Source organism: Alligator sinensis, unplaced genomic scaffold (assembly GCF_000455745.1).
Source record: "Alligator sinensis unplaced genomic scaffold, ASM45574v1 scaffold1032_1, whole genome shotgun sequence".
Classification (NCBI taxonomy): domain Eukaryota; kingdom Metazoa; phylum Chordata; order Crocodylia; family Alligatoridae; genus Alligator; species Alligator sinensis.
Window position 1 is genome coordinate 476,861 of NW_005842450.1, and position 11,557 is coordinate 488,417.

Consider the following 11,557-nt stretch of genomic DNA (forward strand, 5'->3'; position numbering starts at 1 on the left):
TCTACATTTCCTATCAAGTCAACCACAAACTCTTAAAAGGGTTGCTGCGTGAAAGTTAGCCAGGTTTGGCAAGTGGCTAGCAGAGAAAAATAACTGGCTTTGTACCATGATTTTGCTTCTTTACAATGTAGTCACCCTACACCTTTATCTAGCTTTAACAGAAGACACTAGAAAGGCACACAGGGATGTGCCATCCACAATCCATCTGCAGACCAGTTTGGGAACTACTGCACTGTACCATGCAACTTGCAAGAAAAACAAACCACACACAAGAAAGGGAAATCAAATCATTGCTGAATGTCTACCTGGCAATTCCAAAGTTAAAGTATCATTAGGTAGCGTGTGCTGTTGCACAAGTTATATATCATAAAGTTCCCGTTTTGGTCTATGACTTCAGACTTGATGCTAGCTGTCTGCTACAAAGGACAAGAGCAGCTTGCAATGTGACGCAGCTGTTCTGGAAAGTCAGGCATTTTCTAAAAGTGAGGGGTTAGATGGGAAAGCATTCCTATCCAAATACAGAATTGGGTTTTTATAAACGACTCGGTAAACTACTGTCATCTTCTGTCCCTTATCGCAAGATTATAATCTGCATAGTAGCTGTCTGTTTAGGTAACCCATTCTAGAACAGGCGTATTGCAGCCTCACACAGGCTGTATCAGAAGACATCAGTACACCCACATTATGCTTTCACTGCTCTCTAAAGAGTATAAAAGCCTCTTTACCCTTGACGTGGCTTATCTCCTACCCGCTTGGCCAAGGTCTATGCTCAGCTGTACAAGTGGGGATCTGTTCTGTACTAATTCTCATTAAACTTTCAAAAACTATTCAATGCATCATTCAGTTCTCCTGTAACCTAGATTCTTAAGATTTATATAGCCCTGTCGTCAGAGCACTGTACAAACACTACCCAGATAATCCCAAGATTAGGAGGCAGAGTCCTATTTTAGCACAACAGCATCAGTGACCTGCTAAACAGAGCTATCACACTCGGCTCATGAGGCTACGTCTTGAAGAGGATATCCAGTAGCATTTAATTCAGCTAATTCTATTTATTGTTGCTGCGCGCTTATCTAAAACAGAGATAGTAGCATATTTTTGTCAGTGCAAATAACAAACAGACAAACAAACAATTGAATAAATAACGATCACATTAAATATTAACAGGGTATGAAAGAGTGATGTAAATTCTTAGCCTTTATTTGTAGGCTTTTAACAGTTACAGTAAGAATTGTCATTGCAAGCCAGGAATTCTGAAAAGATTGAACAATAAAGTTAAAAAATATCTGCAAGCCCACCTGTAAGTAAGACACGTGTTGGGTACAGAAAAGACAAACAGGAGCGTTTGGTTGCTCCATTGTTTGCTTTTCAGGTATTTGATCAAACTAAAGAGCTACGAAAGGTTGGATGTCTTCTGAAAGAATCCCAGCAGGAGAGCATTCAATATCTAAACAGCCAGTACTGTACCAGGTCAGAATAGCTACATGAATTTCATGGGTTTGAGCTGAATTTATTCTGGCAATTTGCTTCCCAACAAGGAAATTAGGAAAACAAAACAGAACAAAAAAAGGAAAGCCACCATGTCGAGACATCTGTGATATACAAATGTGTTGTGAATAAATTATCTGTATTAAGAGTTTGCTAATTTTACTAACATCTTTCTTGGTATTAGGGAACTAACAATTTTAGCAGCATTTGACTTGCAGCCCTGCAAGTTTCCATTTGCTTGTGTTGCCTCACTGGCCATTGCTACACATCTGACCATCTTACGCAGTCACAGGACACGAGCACGACTTCTATTTCCGCCTCATTCTCTCTTTTGGCATGTTTCTGGCAGCAGAGACCAAACTGATCTAGTGCAACTCTACCGATGGCGTGGCTACCTGGATACTTTATGATTCGCCGCCAAACATACTCTTGTGGGACACATCTGAAGCAACCGCGATCAGTGTGAAACTTAATTCTCACAGATGCTGAAAGGCCCAGTCTCACCTCCCAAGTCAGGTTCCACCAGTCACGTTGTTACCTCCATCTTTTGCTTTGAGTATGCAGGGAGAACGAGTGTTTAGCATATAGATATCAAAAAGCTGCAAGAGAGCAAGCTTTGGACACTACAGCAAATAAGCAATGGGAGAGAAGATTTTATGTGCAAAGCCCTATCCCTCCTATGCACCTCCACACTGCAGTACTCTTTTTGTTGCCACCACTGCCTATTGCTTAGGAAACTGGATCCATGGACCGTTCCAGTCACCTCCAGCATAAACACGGGCAAGTCTCGGGGACCTGTCATAACTCCTAGGAACCACATCAGCATTTCCGGCAGAAGCTGGTCATTCATTGTGCTTTTGACAAACCTAACGTTCAGGCTTGCCTATGAAGCTTACTGAAAACTTAACAAGATGGCCAAGTTACAAGAGATTCAGCCATCTTAAGACAGACACTGGTAGCATTCATATGTTCAGCATTTCAGGACTTTTAAGGCTAGCTGCCAACTTTGTCTTTTCCAGCAATACAGCGCCTTAGAGGGCTTTGCCGCAAGCCATGTACAGTAGCATGCTTACACCCAAGGAAAGAGAAAGCACACAGTCTACCATTTCTTCCACTTGTTGTAAACAAATGCTAAAGACATTTCCCCCAACAGAAGTCTCAAATTCAGTATTACTGCTGCTTACGTTAGCAAGGAACGTGGTTACAACTGGAGGAGGAAAGGGGACATTTCGAGTTGTGTAAATTTCAGACCGAAACGATCAAGATCTTTAGTTTAGCCTAATTGTATCCCAGAATATTAGACTACAGCAGACATGACACTCTTGAAATACAGAACTTTATTTAGAAACTGCTTAAAGTAGAAAAAACCCTGTCAAGAAAAATCCAGGTGAAGTATGGTTTCTTGGAGAAATGGAATTTTAGGGCAACAAAACTCTAAAAGGCCACAAGAAAAATAGCACCACTGCAATTTAACAATGGCTGGTTACTTGCATTTTTTGGCATTCACTGAATTTGGGTTTTCTTCTGAATTTCACAACAATTCATGCACTAAACCACAATTACCATAAATGCTCGCCTTCTACACACACGTTTTAGGACAAGCTACCACCAGAAACAAATACAAGCACAGGACCAATCAATCTCAGTAGCGGGGGAATTAGTCTTGCAGAAACCTGGCAAACACAACAGGAATGAGGGGCACGAGAGCAAAAGGGACAGTTCAAGAAAATGTTTTAAATATTAATATTTAAGTTAGTCACGGTACTGTATTTTCTGCAACAACATCAGCTCCAATAGCCATCACCTTTTTAGATTTCTCCCCAGAAGACACTTGTACTGGCAAGCATCACTATTTAAGTACACCAAGGGCAGAGGAAGACTGCCCAACAGGTACAAAAAGTGCACCAGCCTCAATGCACTCGCTTCTGTTATAATGAGACCTCACCGGTCAAGTTCCATTACATTCACTAGTTTCACCAGTAATCTTTAGGGGGCAAGGAAGGAAAACCGGAGTAAAACAGACTAGAAAGAACACCACAAAAACAGGAGACAAGACAAGGAGAAACAAGAACCTTGGAGGACAGCGACTCAAAGATTCTTTTTCGGCAATAAGCCTGGATGCATGTTATTTTCCACAAAATACAGTACATGAATTTGGCAAAGTTGTTAGCCACGATGCCACAGAGAAGGATTTAGCACTCCTCAAGATAACTTGCATGTGTGGTCTCAGCTGTTCATACTCCTTCTAATCTTGCCACAGGCAACATTAAGGCCTATTTCACTGAGAACTAATCACTCGGTGAGCAGCTTTACTGAGCAGGGATGGAGTTATTTTACTAGCCCCTTTTGGGAACTTGCTGACACAGAAATCTATCACAAGGGAGGCTATCACCATGCAAGGCCTCCCAGACAGCAGTGTAAGGGGTCAGACATTTTTTCACCCCAGTATGAAGCACATAAAATCTCCTGTCACATTACTTTAATTTGGCATACGGAAGCATATTTTAAATACTCTTAAGGCATTTTTATTAAAAGTTCTCTGCCACAATTTCACATTAAATCAATCTTTCTGCAAGTCAGTCTAATTTCTCTATTACACATTCCACCTCCGTCAGATACAGAAAAGTCTTTCCACAACCCAGTGTTTACCAGCAAACAACTCTGCAACAAGCTCCAAATATTCAGCCTCTCGTTCCCTAAATATACCAACTAGATGTTAATACTGCTCTGCTACAAAGTGAGAAAGAGCTCCTAACTCAAACCCATCAGAAAAGAGTGAAACTTCTGCAAAGTGCACTTTAAGAAGAGGTACTTTTTTGCTTATGAAAAGAAACCAGTGAGTCCTCTAAGAATAAAGTGGAGTATTTTACAGTTAAGCACATGATTTGGGGCAAAGAATTCTGGTGTTGCTGCTCCGCTGGTACAGTAGGTGGACCGTTAATACTCTTCTTGTTCTTCCTGTGGTGCTCCTTCGTCGGGAATCACAAAGCCTTCCTGAAGGGAGAGAGAAAGAGTGCATTAATGAAAAGCAGATGACAAACCTGGTTCCTGTGCTACAACCTTCCTTGCAATTTTACCTAGAATACTGTCAAGGAGAAACCCATTCGGCTGAAAATTACAGAGGCCAGTAAGGTTGCTGGAGGAGAGAAGTATTATTTTCTCCAAATCTCATATGTGTTCATCATAGTAATTCACTAAGCACTGAAGTAGTTTAGGGTGCAAACTGAATTTGCTGCTGCACTATCTACTAAAGGCAATATCTGTTCTTCAACACGAAAAGAACAGCTGCTCTCTGCATGTAGAGAAAAGCAAGTGCTGACTGTGGATCAAGTGGGACTGGTAAAAGACTAAGTTATAGGGTCTTTCATTCCCAGGTAACTTGGGTACATGAGGTAGATGAATTTGTTTTTCTCTCCAGCAGTGTACTAGCCAGAAATGCTTACATCTGTGGCATAAAGAATTTCCACAATCCTCTGCAACACTGGATCGTTCTCCCCTTCGTTCTCCTGGCAGATCAGTTCAATGTTTCTCAATTTGCCAAAATAGAAGTCCCGCTCCTTCTCCAGGTCTTCAACAGTGAGCTTCAATACGTTGATCTGCCCTCGGAAAAAAGAAAAATGTCACTACTCAGGCACTAGTTTCTCCAGTGGCGATAAGTCCCAAGAGTCTTTACTTAGAAAGCACAGTTTTCCCTGTTACCAAAAACAACACCATGTCACAAACACGTAAGGCATAACCAAGATCCTGATTATTCTATTGCCGAGACGACAGGTATAGTTCAGAAGTTGAATAATCTATTCCCACTACGCACAGCTGATCCCCTGCAAAGGTCCTCCCTCTTGCAATGTTTAAGGGCTTGTTACATCACATAAGATAAAGCTCAACTTCCATCAGTCTTCACTGCTAAGGTCTATTCTTTTAGGTTATGCAGCACAACATACCACACACACTCCTGCGACAAAGTGACAGCTGTTCATAGCTTGACAGGAATGCTGCTTAGACATCTGCTATGCAACTGCAGAATACTGAGTCAAATCCTACATACAATATCAGTAGGCAACCAATCTGTGCTTGTGTATTATCACGTTGCTCCTACCCTGGGGGTCTTTAAAAGGAGGCTGGATGAACACCTAGCCGGGGTCGTTTGACCCCAGTACTCTTTCCTGCCATGGCAGGGGGGCGGACTTAATGATCTGCTCAGGTCCCTTCCGACCTGACCAACTATGAAAATATAAGAGGCGTTTTAGCCCTTTTTCAGGAAAGAAAAAGGTATACACATTGAGCAGGTCCTGGAGCGCGTGCTTTTAGCAGAGCATACTAAATCACATTGCTCTGCTATATTTCCAAGCCCATCTCTTTTCCCGCCTACAATAAAGATTCATACATTTCACTTTAAGCACATATGGTTAGCCTGACGTTTACCAGCTTAAGACTCACCTGTTGAATCAATTCTGCTGATTCATCTTCTCCTATTCCTCCTGGAGCTTTTTTAACCATAGCAGTGGTAGTTTTAGGACCTGCTGTGGGCCTCTGTGTAACTATGGGTCTCTGTGGAGCTAAAAAGTTAAAAGGTTATATTAATTCTCTTAAACACATTCATTCTGGGAACAAAGCCCCTTTGGACAGTGTAGCTGTATCCTTCAAGACACCAAGAAGAGTTATTTTGAGCCATGCTAAGACAGAACAGTGAAAAGTTTGAAGATCTGCGTAATATAGCAAAAACAGCCCCAGATTCACCATGTGAAGTGTCCCTTCTCCCTGAAAAGATTAGTACCAATCATTGCCATTTTCTTTATGGAAGAAGAGTCTGTTTTTGCAGCCTTCGTCTCTGTTGCTCCCAAGAAACTGTTATCTACAAGAGGTAAAGGAAGTCCTAATGATTACATGCTATCTGACCTGAAGGCGACTGCCATGCCTAGCCTGCAGATAAAGCATCACCTCTATCTCATTCATGGAATCTCTTCCATTTCTCCATGAAATAAGAGGATGGGTACAAAATGAGATCTCTCACACATATCATAGTATGAGCTGATGTTCTGAAACTGGACTCTTTGAAATAAAGGAAAGCTGTGAACTACTACAATTTGATAAGATGAATTTAAACAGTTAAGTCAACGCTTGATATATAAGCTCTTATTGGAAATCCTTTAAAAAGACCTTTAAATATTTGCTTTACCTGCACCGCTAGAACCAAGTGCTTTCTTGGGCTTGTTCATAACTGGAGTGACAAGGTTAGATGCTACTGTCTCTTGGCCTTGCCGGGCAGCAACGGGATCATAGTCCTTTCCGTCGTAGTTCGCGTCAAAAAATTTTTTGAACCACTGAACAAATTCAAAATTGTCCTGAAATTTTCCTTTCACTAGTCTGTCCACAGGAATTATCTAAGGAGAGAAAGTACAATTTGTTACTCGTCAGCGAGAGGCTCTTTAATCTCAGTATGGGCTCTACCAAGAGACATGGCACAGTAGATGATCTAATGCAATTTAGTTGAAATCCACAGAGAGTTCGTCTTGTATACACTGAACTCGGAGTACCAGAGATTTTTCCACTCTTTGGAACAGAGCTTGCTCTACTTAGAACAGCAGCAAGTTCAAATGTAAAGGTCTGACGCTCGTAATTATCATCAGGTAAGTTCCACCACCAAACCTGCTCTTCTATTCCTGAGCTCTCAGCCTTTTTATGACTCTGTCCATCTCTTCCCCACATACTCTGGGTCTCATTTGTTGGCCAACATCAGAATCCCAAACATCCACAGCTATTTAAATATACTAGAAAGTTCACAAAGCTTTGACCATGATGTGTATCACCCTCTTCCCAATGACCTCATAAATGGAAATTACCAAGAGAACAGTTGAAACTCTAAAAGCCTTTTTGCCTCCAGGCCACTAGCCCAAGGTTGGACCAAAACCAGACACAAACAGTGGCTATTTGGTGATCTGAGATGTGGTCATCCAGTTCTTATGCAACACACTTGTCTAAGTTAGCTGCTCTTCACACTAAACAGCAGCCGTAATACAGGGACGACTAAATGGATGTAGAGAGTGGGTTATTCATTCATTCTTTAAAAAAAAAAAAAAGGTTTCCTTCAAAAATAAAGGTGAGGAACACAGAAAGGTTAAATACAGAAAATCTTGAACCAACTCTGTTATTTGTTGTCATTTACGTGGATAATCTGCACTTGATCTGAACTGGCACTTTCACAGGTCTATGCTGCAGCACTGTAGCCTGAGAGCTGCCTGAAGAGGTAGGACTTGGGACCTTGGAAACCAGGCCAACTGCCTCTAGCCACCAAAAGCACCTTGTACAAAAATAAGAAGTAGTGTAAGCACAGCGTCTCAGACGAGTCTTAGCACTAATCTATAAACAAGCATATGGATTTCAGGCAAAGGAAATCATCCTATTAGCAACAGCCAAACATCCAGCACTAATAGATGTTACCATCTTGAGGAAGGTGAAAGGACAGGTACTGTCACTAGTGACTGGCAACCTTCCCCCCAGAGTAAAACAGATAGCAAGCAGAGCTCCAAGGTTTGCACACAAGACAATACAGATGGTCTAAAATTTAAGCGCAAAGAGAACCGGGGCTGCTTACTTTGTCAACACCCATTCGTTTAAAACCTGCTTGTAGAATCTTGAAGTTTTGAATGTACTCGTGTTCCAACTTTGCTTGGAATTTCACTTTCTTGAGTGCTACAGAGCCAGGGAAGAGCATGTCCATGAACTGACAGTAGGCAGCACCTGCAAAAAACCCCCAACAAAACAAGAGTGTCCATAGCTCATCTTATTCAAAAGCATTCAGAAGCAGAAACTAGACTGAATATTATTGACAGCCAGTTAATTGAAAATGCTAAAAAAATAAGATGGTCTGAACCTTCTCTCACATGACTTAAGCATTTATAACCAAGAATAACGCTGCCTCCGTACCTGGGCAGGCATACAAACTCAACATGTAGCCAAAATCTGTGCTGTCACACTCACAGGGTCAGTAATGCTGCACGTGTGTAAAAGATAACATGTGTTGTATTAAGGTAGACAACAAGGTCCCAGTTGAAGAGAACAAGATTGAAAAAATTAGGGATTGCTTTGTTTGTTCATTCTGATTTCTGGCACAAATAGGATCCGCGTACACTTTAACGGGTCCCTGCCTGAGAGGTGTTTGAAAGATAAGTTATACAAAATATAACTAACTGGGCCCATTAAAAAAAAGCCAAAATCAAATTGACAAATAACTCAAGCTTCATCCCACTTACCTCGAAGCCCACATTCTCTTCAATTCAATACCTACTGCAACTAGAGCTTGGGAAAAATTCCAGTCAACCAAAAGATGAGGAATCTTTTTTTTTTCCTTAAAAAAGTTCTAGTCCTTTTGGTTGACTGCAGCATTACTATGCATTTTGCAGAACATCTGTAATGTCAGCTAGCTTCCATGGGGCAGTGGCGATTGCTTGCCAACATGCATTTCAGCAACTTTACTTTCTTCTAATGCACCAAAGGAGTCCCAGTCCACACTTTGCAAAGGCAACGGGAGCTGGAACAAGAGGCGGCCTAAACTACCGCATAAACCAGGTAAGCAAGCTTTTGCAAAAAAAAGCCAAAGATCCATTTAACGGCCAAGAATACAGCATTGCAGGTTTTCCCTTTTGCACTCGCACTCTTAACGCGCAATCGATTCATGTTACACAGAACTGCTAAAAACCTCTTCAGTCTCCCCTCCCCATCAAGATGCTCTTCCTGCTTGGAGCACCCCTTTCACAGCTCCTTCCATCACTAGCATGATGCTTCTCTCCTCCCTTCTTGCCTTCATAACAGTGTGAGAGAAGGAAAGTCTCCACAATACAGGCCTCCACAATCTTTACTGCTCCTATTTAGTGAAACACTCCAATGCCTGCCTCTGCTGCTCATGACTTTCCCTGGGAAATTGCTATAACTGATGGTGAAAACCGATCACACCACTGTGAAGCTTTCAACCTTGTACCTTTCACTTAGTGGTGGCACTTACAGAAGTCTGTCTACCAACACTGCACATCTTGCAGTGGGCTAGACCAGGGTTCCCAAACCCTGGGCCACGAAAGGTTGGCTACCGGTCCGCAGGAGGGCTGACTGCTGGGCTGGAAGTCCAGAAATGACTGGCATATTGCAGACCAAAAGCCTACCCGCAGTATGCCGGTCACTGCTTGTCTGCAATTTGCTGGTCTGCAGCCACTTCTGGTCCGCAGTTTGCTGGTCCACAGTCACTTCCAGTCTGCAGTTTGCAGCATAAAAAAGTTGGGAACCCCTGGGCTAGACTAAGCCTTCCTTTGGCCAATGAATCCAAATGCTATAGAAGCTACCAACACGAGTCCCCTCGATCCTTGGGGCAAGATTCTCATGGGGTCAAAAATCTATTCATTCTCAATGAAAATTACCAGCAGCCTAGATAAGCCTAAGGATCCTTGTTCCTATTTTGAGTCCACAGTTTTGGAAACAGACTAATTATCTCAGCAATTCTGTTCCTAGGATTCTCAACTCCTGGCTCCCTTCATCTGGGAGACCCAGGACCCGCTAGTGGTGCCTCCTGAACTGTCTGCCTCCATGGACTAAGCTGCAAACTGTGCTGACAGCTCCCAGATTCACTTCCATTTCTCCCTAATTTTATTCAGTCTGCAATTTCTAGGCCTCCCATCCTCTTGGATGTCCTACCACGCTCCAACTCACCCCAGTCCCCTCTCTTCTCCACCATCCTGCTGCAGTCTTAGCATCCTGATCACTACTTTTTGGCAGAAATCCACAACTTTTGCTTAACCTTCATTTTTTCTTGCCCACATCCTCTCTCAGGCCCTACTACACCACGTCTTTATCACCCCCAGGAGCCATCCTTTCCTTTCAGTATCGACAGCGACAACCCCTAGCGTGCAGCTTCACTATACACTTAGGTACTTGCCTTTTCTCCACCACTGAGTCTATCCAACTCATCCGTGCCAACGTCCTCATCTTCAGCCATGTGACCCCAAATCCCTTTGCCGGCCTTTCTAAGGTGCAATTTGACCTCGCCGGAGTCTTTTCTCCTCCTACTGACCCACTTCAATCCTTAAACTCCCCCAAGACTTCACCTTACTTTCCTCCTCCTTTCTTTCATAGTCACAGCTTCTTGCACACCAATCCTTGTGCTTGGGTCACCTAAGTGTCCTGCTTGCTGTGATTATGAAAGAAACGAGGAGGACACTGAAATGATCCAGGCATAAGGATCAGTGTGCAAGAAGTTTCTTTAATAGTCGTGTCTTCTTGCACACTGGTCCTTACGCCTGAATCACCTTGGTTTCCTCCTCGTTTATTTCACAATCACAGCATTTTGCACACTAATCTTTATGCTTGGATCACCTTGGTTTCCTCCGCGTTTCTTTCACAATCACAGCTTCTTGCACACCGATCCTTGTGCCTGGGTCACCTTAGTGTCCTCCTTGCTGTGATTATGAAAGAAACGAGGACACTAAGGTGATCCAGGCATAAGGATCAGCGTGCAAGAAGTTTAATAGTCACAGCTTCTTGCACACCGGTCCTTACGCCTGGATCACTTTAGCGTCCTTGTTTCTTTCACAATCCCAGCTCCTCGCACGCTGATCTTTGCGCCTACAAGGCCCGTGTCCTGTCCAGAAAAGCCGCTTCGGCTCCCTCCCCTCCCCTCCCCGCACCGCTCTCCTCTCCCTGACGCCGCAGCAGAGCAGAGGAAGAAACCACCCTTCGCACCGAGCTGGCACGTTTTACACGGCGACGCTCAGCAACCCGACAGACGACCATCGCCGGCACCGACGCTCGGCCCGTAGGCCCCAAGACAGCGGCCCCGCAGTGCCGGGGCCGGTCGGGCTCGTCCCCGGACGGCCTTACCCGAGCACAGCTGCTCAATCTTGGTGAGGGTGAGCTGCAGCGACTCGTTGATCCAGGCCAGCATGTCGTGCCGACTCAGGTTGTCGCTGGTCACCGAGGTGGAGTACACGTTGACCGCCATGTCTGCAAGGCAAGGCCCCGCCGGGTCAGGGGGCCGCAGCGCCACCAAAAGACCCCCAAGCCCCCCCCCAGAGGCCCCGCCCCCCGC

General features: G+C 43.7%; 1 protein-coding gene across 2 annotated transcripts in view; it reads right to left on the bottom strand.

Moving 5' to 3' along the window:
* Positions 1–1,179: 1,179 nt before the first annotated feature.
* MAPRE1 (microtubule associated protein RP/EB family member 1) overlaps positions 1,180–11,557 on the bottom strand; it is a 32,322-nt gene continuing 21,944 nt past the window's right edge. The window contains exons 3-9 of one of the 2 annotated variants that reach the window (XM_006030482.3): positions 11,350–11,476; positions 8,081–8,226; positions 6,665–6,869; positions 6,263–6,340; positions 5,926–6,044; positions 4,932–5,084; positions 1,180–4,482 (exon numbers count right to left, since the gene is read on the bottom strand). In XM_006030482.3, the coding sequence (XP_006030544.1) occupies positions 4,426–4,482; positions 4,932–5,084; positions 5,926–6,044; positions 6,263–6,340; positions 6,665–6,869; positions 8,081–8,226; positions 11,350–11,470 (879 nt within the window). In that variant the 5' untranslated portion in view covers positions 11,471–11,476 and the 3' untranslated portion in view covers positions 1,180–4,425. The remainder of the gene's footprint in view (positions 4,483–4,931; positions 5,085–5,925; positions 6,045–6,262; positions 6,341–6,664; positions 6,870–8,080; positions 8,227–11,349; positions 11,477–11,557) is intronic. The other variant, XM_006030483.3, reaches the window with a different exon arrangement.